This window comes from Ylistrum balloti, unplaced genomic scaffold (genome assembly GCF_031769215.1).
Source record: "Ylistrum balloti isolate Yb309-2 unplaced genomic scaffold, AGI_CSIRO_Ybal_v1 Utg370744, whole genome shotgun sequence".
Taxonomy (NCBI): Eukaryota; Metazoa; Mollusca; class Bivalvia; order Pectinida; family Pectinidae; genus Ylistrum; species Ylistrum balloti.
Genome location: NW_026782438.1, coordinates 690,611 through 711,260, shown reverse-complemented (window position 1 = coordinate 711,260; position 20,650 = coordinate 690,611). Strand labels below are relative to the sequence as shown.

General features: G+C 35.8%; 1 protein-coding gene across 1 annotated transcript; it reads right to left on the bottom strand.

Annotated features, from left to right (window-relative positions):
* Positions 1-16,374: 16,374 nt before the first annotated feature.
* On the bottom strand, positions 16,375-18,069 carry LOC132558017 (uncharacterized). Its single transcript, XM_060222536.1, has 2 exons — positions 17,385-18,069; positions 16,375-16,802 (listed from the first exon to the last, which is right to left on the bottom strand). The coding sequence occupies exons 1-2, from the start codon at positions 18,067-18,069 to the stop codon at positions 16,375-16,377; spliced, it is 1,113 nt and encodes a 370-aa protein (XP_060078519.1).
* Between the last annotated feature and the right edge of the window lie 2,581 nt (positions 18,070-20,650).

Here is a 20,650-nt window from a genome sequence, read left to right as displayed (position 1 = left end):
AGCTAATACGGGATTATGTTTTTTCTACAAGGGTTTATTTTTTTATTAATAAAAACATACGTAGTTTTATAGATAACGTATTGATGTTTCAAATCCAAGTGTGCCAACCGCAGGAAACAAGTGCTTTGTTACAGTACATACAGCGGGAAAAACTACTGGCCAACTTTTGTTGAATAAATTCAACCGGGTACTTGGCAGATGACAAAATGACTTATCAATTTTCTTTTTAATAAATGGTTGTTCGGATATGACACCATGAAAATATTTCATATCCCGGCCTCTCGCTTAATGAAACAAGGCAACGAAAAAAATATATTGAAAAAAAGGATTTTTTTAGTTCTATTCTTTAAACTGTAAAGCATCATAATCCAAAGTATATTGTGTATTTCTTTTATAAAGCCATGGATATAATAGAAGAGAACCTAAGATAGCTGACTTCCTGAAATGTCCATCATTTTGATCAATGAATATCTGTTTTTTCCTAGGTGATATTAAACTGCAAGCCCACTTGAGATATATTCGAAATCACGTGATTAGTTTTGGTAGAATCGGTACAGTTATGTATGACTCTGGGGTACTTTTTTCTGTATTGACTTTTTCCTGTTTAATTGTACGTCGACACCGGGTACAGAAATCCAGACGGCTATCAATGGAATCCAATATTTAAACAAGACGATAAGAAGTGTTGGCAACTCTGACTGAACAGACTTGTCTGAAAGTCTATCGACCTGTTTTTTCATGTTTCCTTGAAGGTTTACCGACGTTTAATCTTATTTCTGTTTCAGAATCACGGAACTTGTTCTAATTTGATAAACATACGTATTTTGAAAGGTCACATTATTGAATATTTTAATGTCAGATTGATTTTTGGATATGCTTGGCTGAACTTTTCTCAGGAAGATTTCACGCACTAAAGATTAAGAATGACTTAGAGTTTATAATGTTAACTGTTGATTGCCGTTTTTCCGAGACTCCGGATGCGGGGATGTACAGCTGTAGTTAAACGTTATCGAAACATAAGTCTTTATCCATTTCTGTAGTTTCAATTTTTTTTTTTTTTTTTTTTGCTTTATTTTTACACAAACTGTAATCGGCATACAGCGATTCCGTTTTTTATGAGAACATTTGACGTGTTTGTAGTTAAAATCATGCGCAATATACTTGTAACGACATGTATAAAACGTGCTGTGATATCAAAGAGAATCGATCACATGCCATTGAAGATAAATTTGATAAAAATCTATAAATTCAGACTAATAAAATAAAATTTTGTGAACCCAAAAATAACCGATTAAAAAAAACCCACATAAATATTAATGTGAAAAATAGTAATAAAATTGATTTTTGCTTTAATCAGTACCAATGTGTTGACTTCAACCGTCATTCTGTTTGATGATTTATGTATCTCAGCAAGCAGAGACATGGGCCAATCACCGCTGCCGTAGTTATGTCCTCGTTGAGATTAGTCTCGTGCAGCCACTACAAACGACAAAGCGACACCGCCTCAAAATGACGATACTTAATTTGTTGACGGACCATAAACCTATAAAACAATTTCAATTAATGTTCGTACCCGTTCTTGTTCCTATGACAGTTTTTTTACCTATATAGGAATATAGTAAAATTTCCCTTGAAATCGACATCAAGTGCACTAGTAAAGAGTTCGATACAAGTCATGTATGTCATTTTCAACTACTTTCTATCTAAAAGTGCTAGAATACGGGTCTTTCTTTCTCAGTATTATCAATTCAACTCTTACTGATTCACATTTTAACAAACAAAAACCTGAATACACTAGCAGCTAAGCACTGTATATGTTTTGACGTGTCCCTGTTAACTGTAGGATATTTACGGTACATGTAGTGACGTGTCCCGTTTACTGTGTAGGATGTTTACGGTACATGTAGTGACGTGTCCCGTTTACTGTGTAGGATATGTACGGTACATGTAGTGACGTGTCCCTGCTTACTGTGTAGGATATTTATTGTACATGTAGTGACAAGTCCCTGTTTACTGTGTAGGAAAACTACAGTATATGCAGTGACGTGTCTCTATTTACTGTGTAGGATCTTTACGGTACATGTAGTTACGTGTCCCTGGTTACTTTGTAGGATATTTACGGTACATGTAGTGACGAGTCTCTGTTTACTATGTAGGATATTTACGGTACATGTAGTGACGTGTTCTTGTTTAATGTGTAGGATTTTACGGTACATGTATTTACGTTTCCTTGTCTACTGTGTAGGATATATACGGTATATGTAGTGACGTTTCCTTGTTTACTGTGTAGGATATATACGATACATATAGTGACGTGTCCCTGTTTACTGTGTAGGATATTTACGGTACATATAGTGACTTGTCCCTGTTTACTGTGTAGGATATATACGGTACAAGTAGTGACGAGTCTCAGTTTACTGTGAAGGATATTTACGGTACATGTAGTGACGTGTTCCTGGTTACTTTGTAGGATATATACGGTACATATAGTGACATGTCCCTGTTTAAAATGTAGGATATTTACGGTACATGTAGTGACTTGTCCCTGTTTATTGTGTAGGATATGTACGGTACATGTAGTGACGTGTCCCTGTTTACTGTGTAGGGTATTTACGGTTCATGTAGTGACGTGTCCTTGTTTACTGTGTAGGATATTTACGGTACATGTAGTGACGTGTCCCTGTTTAAAATGTAGGATATTTACGGTACATGTAGTGACTTGTCCTTGTTTACTGTGTAGGATATGTACTGTACATGTAGTGACGTGTCCCTATTTACTGTGTAAGACATATACGATACATATAGTGACGTGTCATTGTTTACTGTGTAGGATATTTACGGTACATGTAGTAACGTGTTCTTGTTTACTGTGTAAGATTTTACGGTACATGTGGTGACGTGTCCTTGTTTACTGTGTAGGATATTTACGGTATATGTAGTGACTTGTCCTTGTTTACTGTGTAGGAAAACTAGGGTAGATGCAGTGACGTGTCCCTGTTTACTACGTAGGATATTTATGGTATAATTATGACGTTTCCTTGTTTACTGTGTAGGAAAACTACAGTACATGCAGTGACGTGTCCCTGTTTACTGTGTAGGATCTTTACGGTACATGTAGTGACGTGTTCTTGTTTACTGTGTAGGATTTTACGGTACATGTATTTACGTGTCCTTGTCTACTTTGTAGGATATATACGATATATGTAGTGACGTTTCCTTGTTTACTGTGTAGGATATTTACGGTACATGTAGTGACGTGTCCTTGTTTACTGTGTAGGATATATACGATACATATAGTGACGTGTCCCTGTTTACTGTGTAGGATATTTACGGTACATATGGTGACTTGTCCCTGTTTACTGTGTAGGATATATACGGTACAAGTAGTGACGAGTCTCAGTTTACTGTGTAGGATATTTACGGTACATATAGTGACGTGTTCCTGGTTACTTTGTAGGATATATACGGTACATATAGTGACGTGTCCCTGTTTAAAATGTAGGATATTTACGGTACATGTAGTGACGTGTCCCTGTTTATAGTGTAGGATATGTACGGTACATGTAGTGACGTGTCCCTGTTTACTGTGTAGGATATTTACGGTTCATGTAGTGACGTGTACCTGTTTACTGTGTAGGCTATTTACGGTACATGTAGTAACGTGTCCCTGTTTACTGTGTAGGATATGTACGGTACAGGTAGTGACAAGTCCCCGTTTACTGTGTAGGATATTTACGGTACATGTATTTACGTGTCCTTGTTTACTGTGTAGGATATATACGGTATATGTAGTGACGTTTCCTTGTTTACTGTGTAGGATATCTACGGTACATGTGGTGACGTGTCCTTGTTTACTGTGTAGGATATTTACGGTATATGTAGTGACTTGTCCTTGTTTACTGTGTAGGAAAACTAGGGTAGATGCAGTGACGTGTCCCTGTTTACTACGTAGGATATTTATGGTATAATTATGACGTTTCCTTGTTTACTGTGTAGGATATCTACGGTACATGTAGTGACGTGTCCCTGTTTACTATGTAGGATATTTACGGTACATGTAGTGACGTGTCCCTGTTTACTGTGTAAGATATTTACGGTATAATGTTTTGCCTTGTCCCTGTTTAGCGGGCCGGGTATTTACGGTACATGTTGCGACATGAACTATAAAAATAGGAAGGTATATTAAACCTTTCTTATGGAAAGTATTTAATGCCTTTTTAATGTCAACAATTTCAAATAATAACTTGTTCTAAATGAAAAAGTTAATAATGTTAATTGTCAATGTTTCGAACTGTTTGAAAAGGGTTGGTCGTATTCACGTAAACAACTTTCATCAGACTTAAAAGTATCAGTTATCAAAAGACCCAATGCATATTGACCAAAATTGTTTGGATGAAGGACTTTCAATGTTAATCAAAATAACAAGCATTATAGATCAACAATGTCAAACGTTATATAACTTCATATCGAAGCAGCACGAGACATGCTGGTCGGCAAGTAGAATCTTGAGGTGAGATACCTTAAGGTTTGCGCAGGTTTATAACCTTGACATATTTTCAATGCCAGAAAGGGCAAATATGCTGAAACTTTATAATACCATTTTTAGCATAACCAAGTTGATCATTGAAACTACTTAATTTTTGTAGCATGTTTTTATTATATGATATATCATGCCAAGAATCAAGCTACTTTCTGGTTGTCGTGAAAACATTGCTCGCCTGGTTTATCGTCGTTCGAACAGCCAGAGTCATTCTGAAACAGGTGTTTCTTGTAATGTGGCTACCTCACCGAACATCATTCAAGTGGCTCGTCACATGCTATAAAACAAGTGGGCTTAAGTGTCTTCTTGCTTAAAGAAACATCCACGTCATCCCGGAACGGTTCGAGCGGAGATTTAATCTGTTCCCACAAGTTGCACGAGACTGATGGTCCGTCGACTTCTCTATCGCGGCTCAATCCTGAAAATTCGGAAGGCGCATTGTATGACGAAAGGACTCGACGCTATCTCTGATATCATTAGAGATGACTGTGACAAACTACCTCTTGTCTACTTTACGCTGAAAGGCGCATTGTATGACGAAAGGACTCGACGCTCTCTGATATCATTACAGATGACTGTGACAAACTACCTCTTGTCTACTTTACGCTGAAAGGCGCATTGTATGACGAAAGGACTCGACGCTATCTCTGATATCATTACAGATGACTGTGACAAACTACCTCTTGTCTACTTTACGCTGAAAGGCGCATTGTATGACGAAAGGACTCGACGCTATCTCTGATATCATTACAGATGACTGTGACAAACTACCTCTTGTCTACTTTACGCTGAAAGGCGCATTGTATGACGAAAGGACTCGACGCTATCTCTGATATCATTAGAGATGACTGTGACAAACTACCTCTTGTCTACTTTACGCTGAAAGGCGCATTGTATGACGAAAGGACTCGACGCTATCTCTGATATCATTACAGATGACTGTGACAAACTACCTCTTGTCTACTTTACGCTGAAAGGCGCATTGTATGACGAAAGGACTCGACGCTATCTCTGATATCATTACAGATGACTGTGACAAACTACCTCTTGTCTACTTTACGCTGAAAGGCGCATTGTATGACGAAAGGACTCGACGCTATCTCTGATATCATTACAGATGACTGTGACAAACTACCTCTTGTCTACTTTACGCTGAAAGGCGCATTGTATGACGAAAGGACTCGACGCTATCTCTGATATCATTACAGATGACTGTGACAAACTACCTCTTGTCTACTTTACGCTGAAAGGCGCATTGTATGACGAAAGGACTCGACGCTATCTCTGATATCATTAGAGATGACTGTGACAAACTACCTCTTGTCTACTTTACGCTGAAAGGCGCATTGTATGACGAAAGGACTCGACGCTATCTCTGATATCATTACAGATGACTGTGACAAACTACCTCTTGTCTACTTTACGCTGAAAGGCGCATTGTATGACGAAAGGACTCGACGCTATCTCTGATATCATTAGAGATCACTGTGACAAACTACCTCTTGTCTACTTTACGCTGAAAGGCGCATTGTATGACGAAAGGACTCGACGCTATCTCTGATATCATTAGAGATGACTGTGACAAACTACCTCTTGTCTACTTTACGCTGAAAGGCGCATTGTATGACGAAAGGACTCGACGCTATCTCTGATATCATTACGGATGACTGTGACAAACTACCTCTTGTCTACTTTACGCTGAAAGGCGCATTGTATGACGAAAGGACTCGACGCTATCTCTGATATCATTACAGATGACTGTGACAAACTACCTCTTGTCTACTTTACGCTGAAAGGCGCATTGTATGACGAAAGGACTCGACGCTATCTCTGATATCATTAGAGATGACTGTGACAAACTACCTCTTGTCTACTTTACGCTGAAAGGCGCATTGTATGACGAAAGGACTCGACGCTATCTCTGATATCATTACAGATGACTGTGACAAACTACCTCTTGTCTACTTTACGCTGAAAGGCGCATTGTATGACGAAAGGACTCGACGCTATCTCTGATATCATTAGAGATGACTGTGACAAACTACCTCTTGTCTACTTTACGCTGAAAGGCGCATTGTATGACGAAAGGACTCGACGCTATCTCTGATATCATTAGAGATGACTGTGACAAACTACCTCTTGTCTACTTTACGCTGAAAGGCGCATTAATTAGAGTTTAATCTCCAATTAACGTGTATTACGAAAATGAGGTGAACGGTGTCACCATCACATGTGGTTACATATAAGATATTAAACCGCGCTTAATAAGAATTAATGTTCGTTTTATGCAGTGTCATAAAGCAAAAACAAGATGTGCTACTATTTCTATAATTAAACTTCACGACGGATATGTCCTTATAACAACACTTAAGCTTTAACACATAGACACTGATTTGACAATCTTATATACGAGTTCGTTACCGGAATGACAGTAATGATACAATTTATTGCCTCAGAAATGTGTTCTATAAAAGCATAACAGTCTCACATAAAACAACCACAGCTTAAATATTCATTATCATAACTGACGTTACGATTACGTCTCTCTGTACAAAGATATCAAGGACTAGGTTTAAATTAACTCTCGTATACGTATTTGGTAGATTCACCTTGACCGATTACATCAAACACTCACATGATCAGATTTATTTCTGATCTTTAAGTTTAAACGATATTTATATTATTCATTAATGGAATACAAGAGGATAACACAAAATTCACAGAGGTTATATTAGTCATTGCCCATAAATGGATAAGCATAAACATTGCTAATGAGTGGTACAAAGATAATGATAGGTTATAGTATAAGAACAAAATGGGGTAAATACTTCACATATATGTGTGTATTTATATATATGTATGTATATGTGTGTGTGTTTGTTTGTTTGTTTGTTTGTGTGGGGGGTGGGTGGTGTGTGTGTGTGTGTGTGTGTGTGTGGGTGTTTATATATATTTGTATTTATATATGTGTATCTATATATTTATTTGATGATTGTTGCTCAAGGATAAAAACCAACAGTGAACTGATCTTTTCCAAACTCGGCAACCAACCAACTTATCACGATTTCTATGGGATTTCATTCATTTTACAAATCAAACGCTCATTTTTTTCAAATATTATTTTTGTAAAACGAGCATAACGAGTGTTCCTCAGTGGCAGCGGCCGTTTGATCATTGTAAGTGACATTCTATATGTTAATAACTGAACAAAGAACACTGCATGTAAGAAAAAAATAAATATTTATGACAACAAGAAACGTATACATTTTCAAACATTATTTAACGCGATTTTTACTATGAATAATGTATAGTTCAAGTTATCAAAACGACATAATTCAATTTTGACTGATTTAATATACATATTCAACACATTAAGACGTGAATATTAAGTAAAGCATGACTATCTTAATGGCTTATGGTCGACACAGAAAGTATATCAAGCTCAAAAACCCAAGCCATATGAAAATGTGCATACAAATGTACTTGTATAAGGAAGATATTGGTTTCTTAATTTTGATATTTCACCAATATAACATGGTTACTTATGATGATGATTGTGAATTAATATTAATGAGTGAAGTTTAAGTTTATGATTAACCCGTTTATAAAATATCTGATTCTGATATTTTTTATCTCTTGTCCCACAAATTCTTTGAATATTATCAATCAAAACCTTTTAAATTTTATTACTAATTAATATTGATATAAAATGGAAATTAGACTTTGAATTATTGTAATGATATTCGTATATATATAACACATAATTGTTTTTAACAACTGAATAAAGGATGGAACATCAACACAATGGATTCCGTGATCTGTAGTTTTATTAGGTTGACATGTTTCGACTAGCTAGACTAGCCGTCATCAGAACAGCGGTACAAGTATCGACATAGTTAAGCTTAAAATTACGGTTCAGGCGTGACGTAATAACGCATTGTCTTGGTCACGTGATGATAACAATGCAGTTCGTTACACTATACAAAGTAAAGGGACAAAGGTAGCTATAGATTATATAAAATACAAAAGTGGTACAGCGGTGATGTTTATAAACTAATTGAAATGTTCTGTAACGATTTTCAAATGTAAATTAGAAGTTCTAAAGGTATCATCGATGCGTTGAGACCAGCTAGGCTAGCCGTCATTGGGATGGCAGTGTCAGTAAATATCGATGATGAGGTAGTAACAACTAAATAAAGGATGGGACATCAACACCAAGGATTCCGTGATCGGTAGGTTTATTAGGTATTAGTTATCCGAAACATGTCAACCTAATAAAACAAGCGATCACGGAATCCTTGGTGTTGATGTTCCATCCTTTAGTTAGTGGTTAGTACCTATCTCGTCTATGGAGGTCTGCTAGAATCCTCCGAATCCACCTAGGATTCCTCTACCGATACATCTACCAACAAGTACCACTCACGGGACGTTGGACTCCTCCACCTCTTTTTCTTTTCCCATAATTGTTTTTAGTTTAAGTTGCCTTTTCGTGATTTATACTCGATATAGATTGACGTGACATTTATAATAGATATGAATGCCATCTCGTATATGATAATATCATTATTATTTTGTTTTATATTTGCACATCTATATTTGCATGACGATGTATGTAAAAAATATTAGGTTTATTTTGCAAAAACAAATGTCATATCCAGCTTAGCACCTTTATGACGTCAGCATGGGCTTTAAAAAAATAGATCAAATTTCATCGCAATAATACAGCAACATGGATATTGAATCGATGTACAAGCATGGAATTGTCCTCTCGTGGATTTTATAGTCGGTATGATTGACAAAGGTTTGTAGGCAATCATAATCTTGTATATTACGCCAATGAGTGCAATAACAAGATGGGTCAATGCTTAATGTTATCATTGATACACGCACTCTTTAAATGTGAAAAAAATACAAACATTAATTAAAAATATTTCTTAATTTAATTAAAAAAAAACAGGAAAAAATGTTTGAGTTTAAATATTCAAAAACAAAAAATCTCCATTTATTTTGCTTTGTTAGCTGAACATAACCCACTCACAGAAGCGCAAGCAAGCTCAATTTTTCATGAAATTTTCGTTTTCCTGTGACATTTATCGGCTTACAGAAATGAACGCTTTGTGTCAAATCTGTTAGGCTCCTATTTATTATAGTTGTCATATAAAAAGAAATTCAGTACTGAAATCTTTCTGGATGCTGATGGGTGACACTAATATTATGTTCACTATATCACTGAGTCCTACCTACACGTGTATAATACATACTGGGAACACAATGTATTGTCATCCAAAACTGTAAACGTGTGTTGTTACTAACATAATATCAGGACGTAATTAATGATTGGTGATTCATTAATGGCTTGTTAAAAATATGTTATATTTATAAACATGACAAGAACAAGAAATCACATGTTTATTAATTATTTACTTGTTTCCTTTTTAATTGTTCCGGCAGCATTAAGCAATGCCCAGTCACTACAGAACACCTACCGAGGTAAACATCAGTATCTTATTTCATGTATGATATACCTATCCGTCAAATTTACATCAAAAACGTACCAAAATATGACTTATACGTAATCATATGTCTCGTCTGTCTCGATTTGTTAGCATGGTCATTTTATGTCCAGTTGTATGTATCTCCCCTAAAAGTACCAAAATTCAAAATAAATTCTTATCGATAATATGTAAACACCATGAATATTTTCTTGTCACGTTTTAAAATTGATTCAACAGGAATGTTTGATATTTGTATTTTGGCTACAGATCATGTTATCTAACATTATATGAAACCTATTACATCGTCAGTGAATTTGATTTCATCTTTTGTAGTCCTGTAGTGATGGATGACAGCATATTTCTGATAATTTTATCATACGATATTCAATTGTCTGATAGTGAAACTGTCGTGATCCTGCACTATCTTAAAAATGTACCTGTCATTCATAAAATGAACTTATGACAAAATTTTGAATTTAATTTTTCCTTTCTTTTTCTGTTTCCGTGAGGTTTTTTTATTTTCCAAACATGACCTCTATTTCATTTAACCGTTGGCTGTCTCTGACCTCAGATTTTAGAGTTTTATCATTACTCTCAGGCATACACTTAGCACTAGGATTTCATCCGGATTTGGTTGAGAAAGAGAGCCACTCCAGTGAGAATTTAACGTCCTTCCGATGTTAATTTGGTCAAAATTTTAAAACTGGCTCACAGTTTCTGTACCGATTACACATTTTCTGAAAATTTAGTCCCGTGTTCTTCCTGACGTCCAATTTAAAGTGGTTTTCACCATCCATCTTATATTGCTTCCTGTAGATGTCTGCTGCTTGTGTTTGTCAGTTATTATCCTGTACACATGGGTTTGATCAGCGAGTGGTTGTGCTCGAATTTGTGAAGACCAAACTCTCCACGTCTTTCTGGGCAACTCTTGTTTTTTACCATCCTTTACTTTTTGTTGCATTGTTCTCTCAAAGAATATACTTTATTTTATAGTACCGACCTTGCTGGGAGACATATTCACGTCATATTCTCATTCTAAAAAAATAATAATAATAGTTAAAAATCGATCCTTTCCGGTTTTTTTCATTCACAAAATTCTTAATCAAAAGTTGACAATATAATAATTGTGACAAATAAACAATATTATCACTTGTCAACGTATAAATATAAAGCATGGTCACATGGTATTATTTACACCAATCAACACTCTAGTGTAACAGGGTCACACGGTAGTATTTACACCAATCAACACTCTAGTGTAACACAGGGTCACATGGTTGTATTTACACCAATCAACACTCTAGTGTAACACAGGGTCACACGGTAGTATTTACACCAATCAACACTCTAGTGTAACACAGGGTCACACGGTAGTATTTACACCAATCAACACTCTAGTGTAACACAGGGTCACACGGTATTATTTACATCAATCAACACTCTAGTGTAACACAGGGTCACACGGTAGTATTTACATCAATCAACACTCTAGTGTAACACAGGGTCACACGGTAGTATTTACACCAATCAACACTCTAGTGTAACACAGGGTCACACGGTATTATTTACATCAATCAACACTCTAGTGTAACACAGGGTCACACGGTAGTATTTACACCAATCAACACTCTAGCGTAACACAGGGTCAAATGGTTGTATTTACACCAATCAACACTCTAGTGTAACACAGGGTCACACGGTAGTATTTACACCAATCAACACTCTAGTGTAACACAGGGTCACACGGTAGTATTTACATCAATCAACACTCTAGTGTAACACAGGGTCACAGGGTAGTATTTACACCAATCAACACTCTAGTGTAACACAGGGTCACATGGTTGTATTTACACCAATCAACACTCTAGTGTAACACAGGGTCACATGGTTGTATTTACAACAATCAACACTCTAGTGTAACACAGGGTCACACGGTAGTATTTACACCAATCAACACTCTAGTGTAACACAGGGTCACATGGTTGTATTTACACCAATCAACACTCTAGTGTAACACAGGGTCACATGATTGTATTTACACCAATCAACACTCTAGTGTAACACAGGGTCACACGGTATTATTTACATCAATCAACACTCTAGTGTAACACAGGGTCACACGGTAGTATTTACACCAATCAACACTCTAGTGTAACACAGGGTCACATGGTTGTATTTACACCAATCAACACTCTAGTGTAACACAGGGTCACATGATTGTATTTACAACAATCAACACTCTAGTGTAACACAGGGTCACATGGTTGTATTTACACCAATCAACACTCTAGTGTAACACAGGGTCACATGATTGTATTTACAACAATCAACACTCTAGTGTAACACAGGGTCACACGGTAGTATTTACACCAGTCAACACTCTAGTGTAACACAGGGTCACATGGTTGTATTTACACCAATCAACACTCTAGTGTAACACAGGGTCACATGGTTGTATTTACATCAATCAACACTCTAGTGTAACACAGGGTCACACGGTAGTATTTACACCAATCAACACTCTAGTGTAACACAGGGTCACATGGTTGTATTTACACCAATCAACACTCTAGTGTAACACAGGGTCACACGGTAGTATTTACACCAATCAACAATCTAGTGTAACACAGGGTCACACGGTTGTATTTACACCAATCAACACTCTAGTGTAACATAGGGTCACATGGTTGTATTTACACCAATCAACACTCTAGTGTAACACAGGGTCACACGGTAGTATTTACACCAATCAACACTCTAGTGTAACACAGGGTCACATGGTAGTATTTACACCAATCAACACTCTAGTGTAACACAGGGTCACATGGTTATATTTACACCAATCAACACTCTAGTGTAACACAGGGTCACACGGTAGTATTTACACCAATCAACACTCTTGTGTAACACAGGGTTACACTTTATTATTAACTTCAATCAAAACGATACAAAACAAGTTAAAACATCTTTTCTCAATTTATCCTAATCAGTTGATATGAATATATGAATTAGCGATGGAAACAGGTTGCAAAATTTTTTTAGCGATTGTTCAACATAGTGAAGATATTGGAATTCTCTGCTGGATATGGAAGTATGATGCTAGAATTTCAGGAACGCTCTTTGCACTCCCGGATGAAGATTAAGAGACGGATCATTTGCTATACTTTTGTTAAAAGTCCACGTTTAATCCATAATGTCTACAACACAATCATGCATGCAGTAAATGGTTGTTTTAATATGCTTTAAATGTGTATGAATGACAAAACTGAATTCTGTTTAACTAGGTTTGAATCTTTTGCAAATCTAAATAGATTCAATAATCTCCATTCAAATATCACCGATAGCTGTACCTAACACTTGAACTATCTGATCTGGAGAGTGTTGTTTGTTTGTTTTGCTTTCGGCGACGTCGTGTCTTTGGCAAATTCAATTCAATTAAATAAACTATACCATAGTGAATTTCATTAATGAAAAAATGCACCTAATGTATATGTGGCAATAAGATAATTATACCAAGAGGGATAATTCAAGGTTTGTGATTATAACCACGCTGTATATATTTAAATCAATATCAAAACGATATACATCGTTTCAAATCAATCAAATTAATTTAATCAGCTGCATGTACCAAAGGGAACTGTGACATTTCTTCTGTCTTCCAAAGTATACATACCTTCCACAGGTTTCTGTGACATCACTTGACAATCCTGTATAACAGTAATACGTAGCTGAAAGGAGACTAGTGTTTTTATATTCCCCATCGTATATAACACCTATTCATGCTTTGTTTGTGGTGTGTAGATATCACAACCACATTTGTAAACACAATTACTTTTCTGAATTTCTCATTGTAGTATATTGAGACAACGGTAACACAGATGATTTCAATATGACAGGTTTCTCCTGTCAGAAACCTAAAATATGACCCCTGTAGTAGTTGTACAATATGTCTATCAAATATCAATAATTTAACACATCATATAATATACAGTGATGGTCTTCCTTCGTCATTTATGTGACCAAGTTAAAAAAGATAAATCATATATACTTTAAAAAAAACCCAGAGGCATCGTGAAAGGTTAATGCATATGAGTATCGATACATTGGTACCATCTGAATGCATATACATATATATATATTGTTTAGGTAACGGCTTACTAACAGTCCATAGTGTGATATATCAATTTATTGATGAGGAAGGAATGGTGCCGATGTTCTGACTGTTAAAACTAAATAATACGAATTCCATCAATTTTTGTTGTGTTTGGGAGATGGTTTCTCGCTCTGATATAGGGATAAATAGAGGTACGGAGTGGAGAGGCAGAAAAATAAGTTTACCCGAGACAGAGTAGGCTGCTGTGCAATGGTCTCTGGATGTTGTCAACATTTATTTGTTATTAATTGTTTAATGCATAGTCTTAAAAGGAAATTAAAATATAAATGTGTAAGAATGACTGAAATATCAGTCTGAAGTAGCGATATGATCGGATGGTCTAGTCGTGTTTTATCGTGTTATTCATATTAAAGACTCCCAGTATGATTTATGTGTTTAAGTATATCCTATTAAATTTATGCAAATGAGAATCATCTCAAGCTCAGACACAGGTGTAAAATGTACCTTTGTGTAATCAAAAATTGGCCTTCCCGAAAGTTTGAACTGGTATACATGTAAAACCTTCGCCTACCTTTGCAATATCTCCTCTGATTGGACCCAGGGGTTGTAGCAGTGATATGCTGATATCGGAACCTCATTCTTTTTGTTGGAAGTGAACACTGGTTAGATATTCGAAACTCTTTGCTATAGGCAGTTGTGTTTTTATTGGAGACCGCCGTAATAACATTCTTATCTCTCAGAGTTACTGCCCTTCGTTTTCACTCTGTCAGATAGTATAGCGAAAAGCTTGGTAGCCGATAAGCTCCATGTGAATGTATGTATTGTATCTTACGTTTTCGGTATATTTTGATAATTTTGAAACACATATTCTTGTGGTGTAAACTGGGGGTTTGCTATAATCATGTGCGAGGTGGAATAGAGGTCCTTTGGTGGTAAGATAAACGTTAATCAAGCTGTAAAAATATACAAATAACTACTGATATACAGGTAAACTGAAATGGATATAGAAAAGGTATTTCTTTAATTGTAAATTATTTTGTATTGAATATACAGAACCATATAAATAGTAAAGGAATATCAGGGCACCTTACCTAATGCGACTATAAATGTTAAAGATTAGTCGAGAACGTCATATGGGGATGGTTGACGACACATGTACCCAGACGTTTCCCTATCATACGATGGATGGCCTTGCTCGATTCACATTATTTCTATCAGAAGGCCGTCAACGTGTGTACCGGCGTCGAGGAGAGCGTCTTGCAGACGCATGTGTTTTAGAACTCGACATATCTAGGGGTGGATCGGTTATGGTTTAGGGAGGAATTCACCATGGTTTAAAGGCACTTTTAGTGATCATTAACGTGAATTTAACAGAGACGAGATCTTGAGGTCTCGTGTTTGGGATCGGCATGACAACTGCCTATCGGTATATTAAAAAGGACATCCGTAACACCGATCATATGCCAAAACTCAGCAACCACAAAATTTCGTTATCTGGATAATGTAAGCGGGATGATCTACTGAATATTGTTCAACTGACTTGTGAATGTTGTTTACCTGGCTTGTGAATGTTGTTTACCTGGCCTGTGGATGTTGTTTACCTGTCTTGTGAATGTTGTTGACCTGGCCTGTGAATGTTGTTTACCTGTCTTGTGAATGTTGTTTACCTGGCCTGTGAAAGTTGTTTACCTGTCTTGTGAATGTTGTTGATCTGGCCTGTGGATGTTGTTTACCTGTCTTGTGAATGTTGTTGACCTGGCCTGTGAATGTTGTTTACCTGGCTTGTGAATGTTGTTTACCTGGCCTGTGGATGTTGTTTACCTGTCTTGTGAATGTTGTTGACCTGGCCTGTGAATGTTGTTTACCTGTCTTGTGAATGTTGTTTACCTGGCTTGTGAATGTTGTTTACCTGGCTTGTGAAAGTTGTTTACCTGGCCTGTGAATGTTGTTTACCTGGCTTGTGAATGTTGTTTACCTGACATGTTTATAATGTTTATGGCCATGCTCTTGTATATATGTTAACGTTTCATTAATTTAGTGAACATTCAAATCTCTCTATGCCGACAGAAAAAATGAAAAAAAGAAAAACCGTTTCTTAATTGATATTGCTTGAACAGAACTTTTTATTGTTTATGTTATCAAAATGAAAACTAAAGAAAAAGATCGGGGCACAGGTTAACTGCAAAGAGGCAAATAATGTTAATCCACTGTTACTTCGGTGTTTTTTAGTCCAGTTTCCATCCTGAGAAAGTAGAAACTCCATAATGATTGTCGGTACTTACTATAGTCCCAACTGCTACAGTTGTATATCCCATCCGGATAAAAACATGATCTCCTTCGTTCAAAAAGATAACCACCACAGCGGTAGATTGGTAATAGTCGCCATTTTCTGAGGTATCTGAAAAAGAGGATCCTCTAACATCGCCGTTCACTATGAGAAAAGTATCGAATTCCTGACGAGCATCAGCCAATATAGTCCATGTTAAAACATAGGTCCCGGACTGTGGAACAATGTAGATACCCTCAGTCGGACTATATCCGTTCCCATTGTCCAGTGCCTCGTGATCGAAGATCACGGCGGCGTCAGTTTTGAAAGCGGTTTTGAAAGTGGAAAGGGCCGTGTGGAACGCAACTGCCCGCATTGTTGGAACGCCTAGAACAGGCAATGGTATGAATACAATACTTTTCAAATCGCTCATATTATCGATGTATGCTTGATACTGTAAAATCCTATATCTTTATGAGTTGGTATTTCGTTGTTTTTCAGAAATAACTATTTCGTGGATACTAGATTTCGTGGATAAATACAGCTTATTTTATCTTCTTTTATTCAATGAAAAAACTTGGACTTATGAATCCGAGGAATAAGAATATCCGCGAAACCAATGAAAATAAATTCCCATTAAAGATTATCGTCTTACAGTATATAGAGATTCGTTTTGAGATTAGGAGTCCTCATACTACTGGAGGTTATGTTCAGATTAATTCTCCTGAATTTTAGTCTGTAAATTTAATGTAAACTTCTTTAAGACTTAAATATAGCAATCGTCTGATGACACATTAAAAGAAATTTCTAAATATTTTCTGACTGTGATAAAAACACGACAGGAAATGGTAATACGTGTACTACAAAAATCGGTAAAAATCTTTTTTTTTTTTTTTTTTTTTTGTGCTGTTAGCAGTGTTTGTCATGTTGCTACATGTCACCATTTAATATTTAATAAAGGGGACTTACGGTTTTGTCTTGAGCTGGAAATAGTGCTAACTTCTTCATCATCATCATCAGTTCTCTTCAGGATATCATTTCGTTTGGTAGGTTGCTCCTGATGTCCAACCGTTTGTCTGGAAGACGGTGCAATAGAATTACGTTTCGAACTTACTTCTTTTTCTTCATTACACGCAGAACATGGCGGCGATTGGAATTGTGTGTCTTGTGGTTTGTTTTCGGAAGTAGCAGGTCCAAAGATTTTCTGCAGGATGGCAGTATTGTTTCGCGGTGATCGATTATCATTTAAAATATTAGCATTTGGTGTCGAAAAGTCTAAATGTGATTCTGGATCGTCCGCGTTTTTGTTTTTTTCTATAAACGGTTTGGATGATTCTATTGTCTCCAAGACTGAAACTCTTCTTATTAGCCGCTCTATAATAACATCCTTTTGTAAAATTGCCGTTTCGTGTGACGCGATTTTCAGTTCAAGCTGGTCAATGCGTTCATCCTTTTCGGCCATCTGACGCTCCATGCTTTCAAATTTTTGATAAACAAAATCAACGAAATCATGCTGGTGTTGTGGTTGAAATCCAGGGTTAAGGTTCTTCCATGGTCGCTGCTGGTTAACAGTGTCAAACTTTTTTCCATTCAGAAAGTCAAAACAATCAGAAGCTAATATGATCAAAACAATATTTACGAAAATGTCAGCCATTTTGTCTCTTAAACAATGCTAACACAGTTCTAGACGTTTCGCAGCTATCTTATCTTACCAGCGTACGTGACCTTGATCTTGGCTATGGGACAAGTACATAGACTTTGATGTATTATATATTACCAATTAAAAATATTCTGTCATTGATAAAGACAACCACAGTTAGATAAAAACTGTACTGATCCGTATTTACACCCACGTTGTTTTAAACATTAAAGCCTTTTATCGAGTTGTATACCTCAACAAACAAACAGATCAACATACAATGCCCTTTTTTGTGACCTGGCGACAACGAACGATAACATAAAACGAAATATGATTGTTCATATGGGGACTTGAGTTCCCAGTCCATAGGCAATAATATAAAAGCAGAGAGTTTTCCAGCACTAACAAAACAATATGGTGAAACACTTTATTGGTAGAAAGTGTTTTCACCGCTGTCCTATTTATCAATCCAAGTAAGAATTATCTAAAGTAATTTCAAGAAAGTAACAACATGTCAACATAATCATAATCCATACTTAGATTCCGTAAAGCTAAGGCAAAATATGAACAAAAGAAGATTTAAACGAAGACCCTTGACAAAAATATCAAGAAAATTCCAACATGTCAATATAATCATAATTCATCATCAAACTCAATTAAACTAGGGCAATATATGAACAGAAGAAAGATTTACATGGAGACTCATGGAAAAAGTGCAGGGACCACGTGATCAGGAAGAGTAAGCGTCTTCTCCTTCATCGACGAGATGTTCTCCTTGGTCAACTTAAGTAATGCCAAGGTCCACAACAACAGAACCAACTGGCAAACAAATGAGCATCAATTACGTCCAGCTTCAAATCGCAGTAAGAGATAGAATATTTCTTCATAAGATCACTATTATGGCGATATAATTCCCCCATCATTTCATCAACCTACATCTTTTGAAATTCCGAATTTGTCCGTCAGTTTTCGGGATCTTTTCATGAAAATCGTGATACTTGGAAAATGTCTTTGAATATCGAATTAACTGCGACATGTCAACATGGGGAAACAGGATGTTGCTATCTAGAAAATGGAAAGAATCGTGCTATTCAATAAAAGCTCTTGAAAAATACTTATTTGTGTTCATGTCTCATTTTGGTAAATGTCTCCATCTATTGTGATTTATTATAACATTCCTGTTGGGCGTATTGTTTTTCATTTTCATGTAAATTGAAATTTCCTTGCATTACGAAAACAAAAATATCATGAATTTTTGCCATCATTAAAATACTCTGAAAATAAACATATTATAGAGAAGCGTAAAGCATTTTGTTTAAGAAGTTCAAATAAACTTCAACTTAATCATGTCATACATGAGATGACAACGCTTTCTGTTTGTTGAAATGGGCTCCTGAACATTGTTACAGTGGATATGGCATAATTTGGTATTTTGAATGGCATCTCGAACTGACATCGCCTTCAGGAGTAAAACATTACAAAGTTACAAATTATTTATAAGAGTCTAGATCTACAATATTATTTGCATTGAAGCATCATAACGACCAGTGGTTGCATCTGCCTGGCAAATCGGTTAAATGCTGTTGACAAATAGTAGCTGCATACTTTGACCTCATACAACCTACTGACACCGAATCAGGAGTGTAGTCAATTAGAAAACAGGTTAATAATCCAATCTTTTCCCCGGCAAATTTACAGTATCATCAGCGATATACCTCATTTCGTTAGATACAAATGATGTGGAATGTTGATTTATTTTTTGTTTTGTCGGTTTCAGTTGGGTCCTGACATGCAAATAAAGTATTTTTCTAAAATCTTATATTTTTCTTATATCGATATACATGAACAATGCATACAGCACAATTGACTCTCTTTTGTTTTCGCAAATTATAAAATAAGAACACGTGCGATTCAGAGAATACATACATTTTAATATTAATATTTGCTATATTTATATAAATTGTACCTTTTAGATGAAGTAACATAATCAAAAATATGATTGTGCTACAAAAATTTTTTTTCATTTCAGAATATTTTATTGTACGGATCGTATGTACAAAAGGAATTGGGCAACAGGCAAAGCCTATATTAGCCCTCTCCTTAAAAAATATAACAGTAATTACATGCACATTACATATGAATATATCTTGAACATAATCTTCTTGTATTATTACATAACTTAGATAGAAGATTATTTGTACTATTGAGTGAATTTCAATGGACAAGAAACATTCTAATGATCAGAATTAATGTAATACTAAGCTAATTTAGAGTTCAGAAAAATCTTTTGGTGTCTCTGATGTATTTCTGAACCGCCTCCATAATATAAATATTCATGTTTATAACTTGAGGCTGAAAACCATAAATTAACGTTTGAATATTGAGTGGAATGGAATCGTTTATTGCTGACAAAGAGTTGAATAAAGTTAGTCTTTGATTAGAATATAGAGGACAGTGCAAGAAAAAATGTTCACGATCTTCTAATGGAGCACCACATGTACAAGCAGGGCTATCACTAAGGTATGAATTGAATAAATCAGAGTTCAGATTACTTGCAAAATTTCCTAACTGACATAATATTATGTTAAATTTCCTA

Coding starts and splice junctions, on each gene's coding strand:
- LOC132558017 (XM_060222536.1), bottom strand. CDS start 18,069: ATGGCTGACATTTTCGTAAATATTGTTTTGATCATATTAGCTTCTGAT. Junction 16,803..17,384: donor TTCCAGCTCAAGACAAAACC/GTAAGTCCCCTT, acceptor TGCCTGTTCTAG/GCGTTCCAACAATGCGGGCA.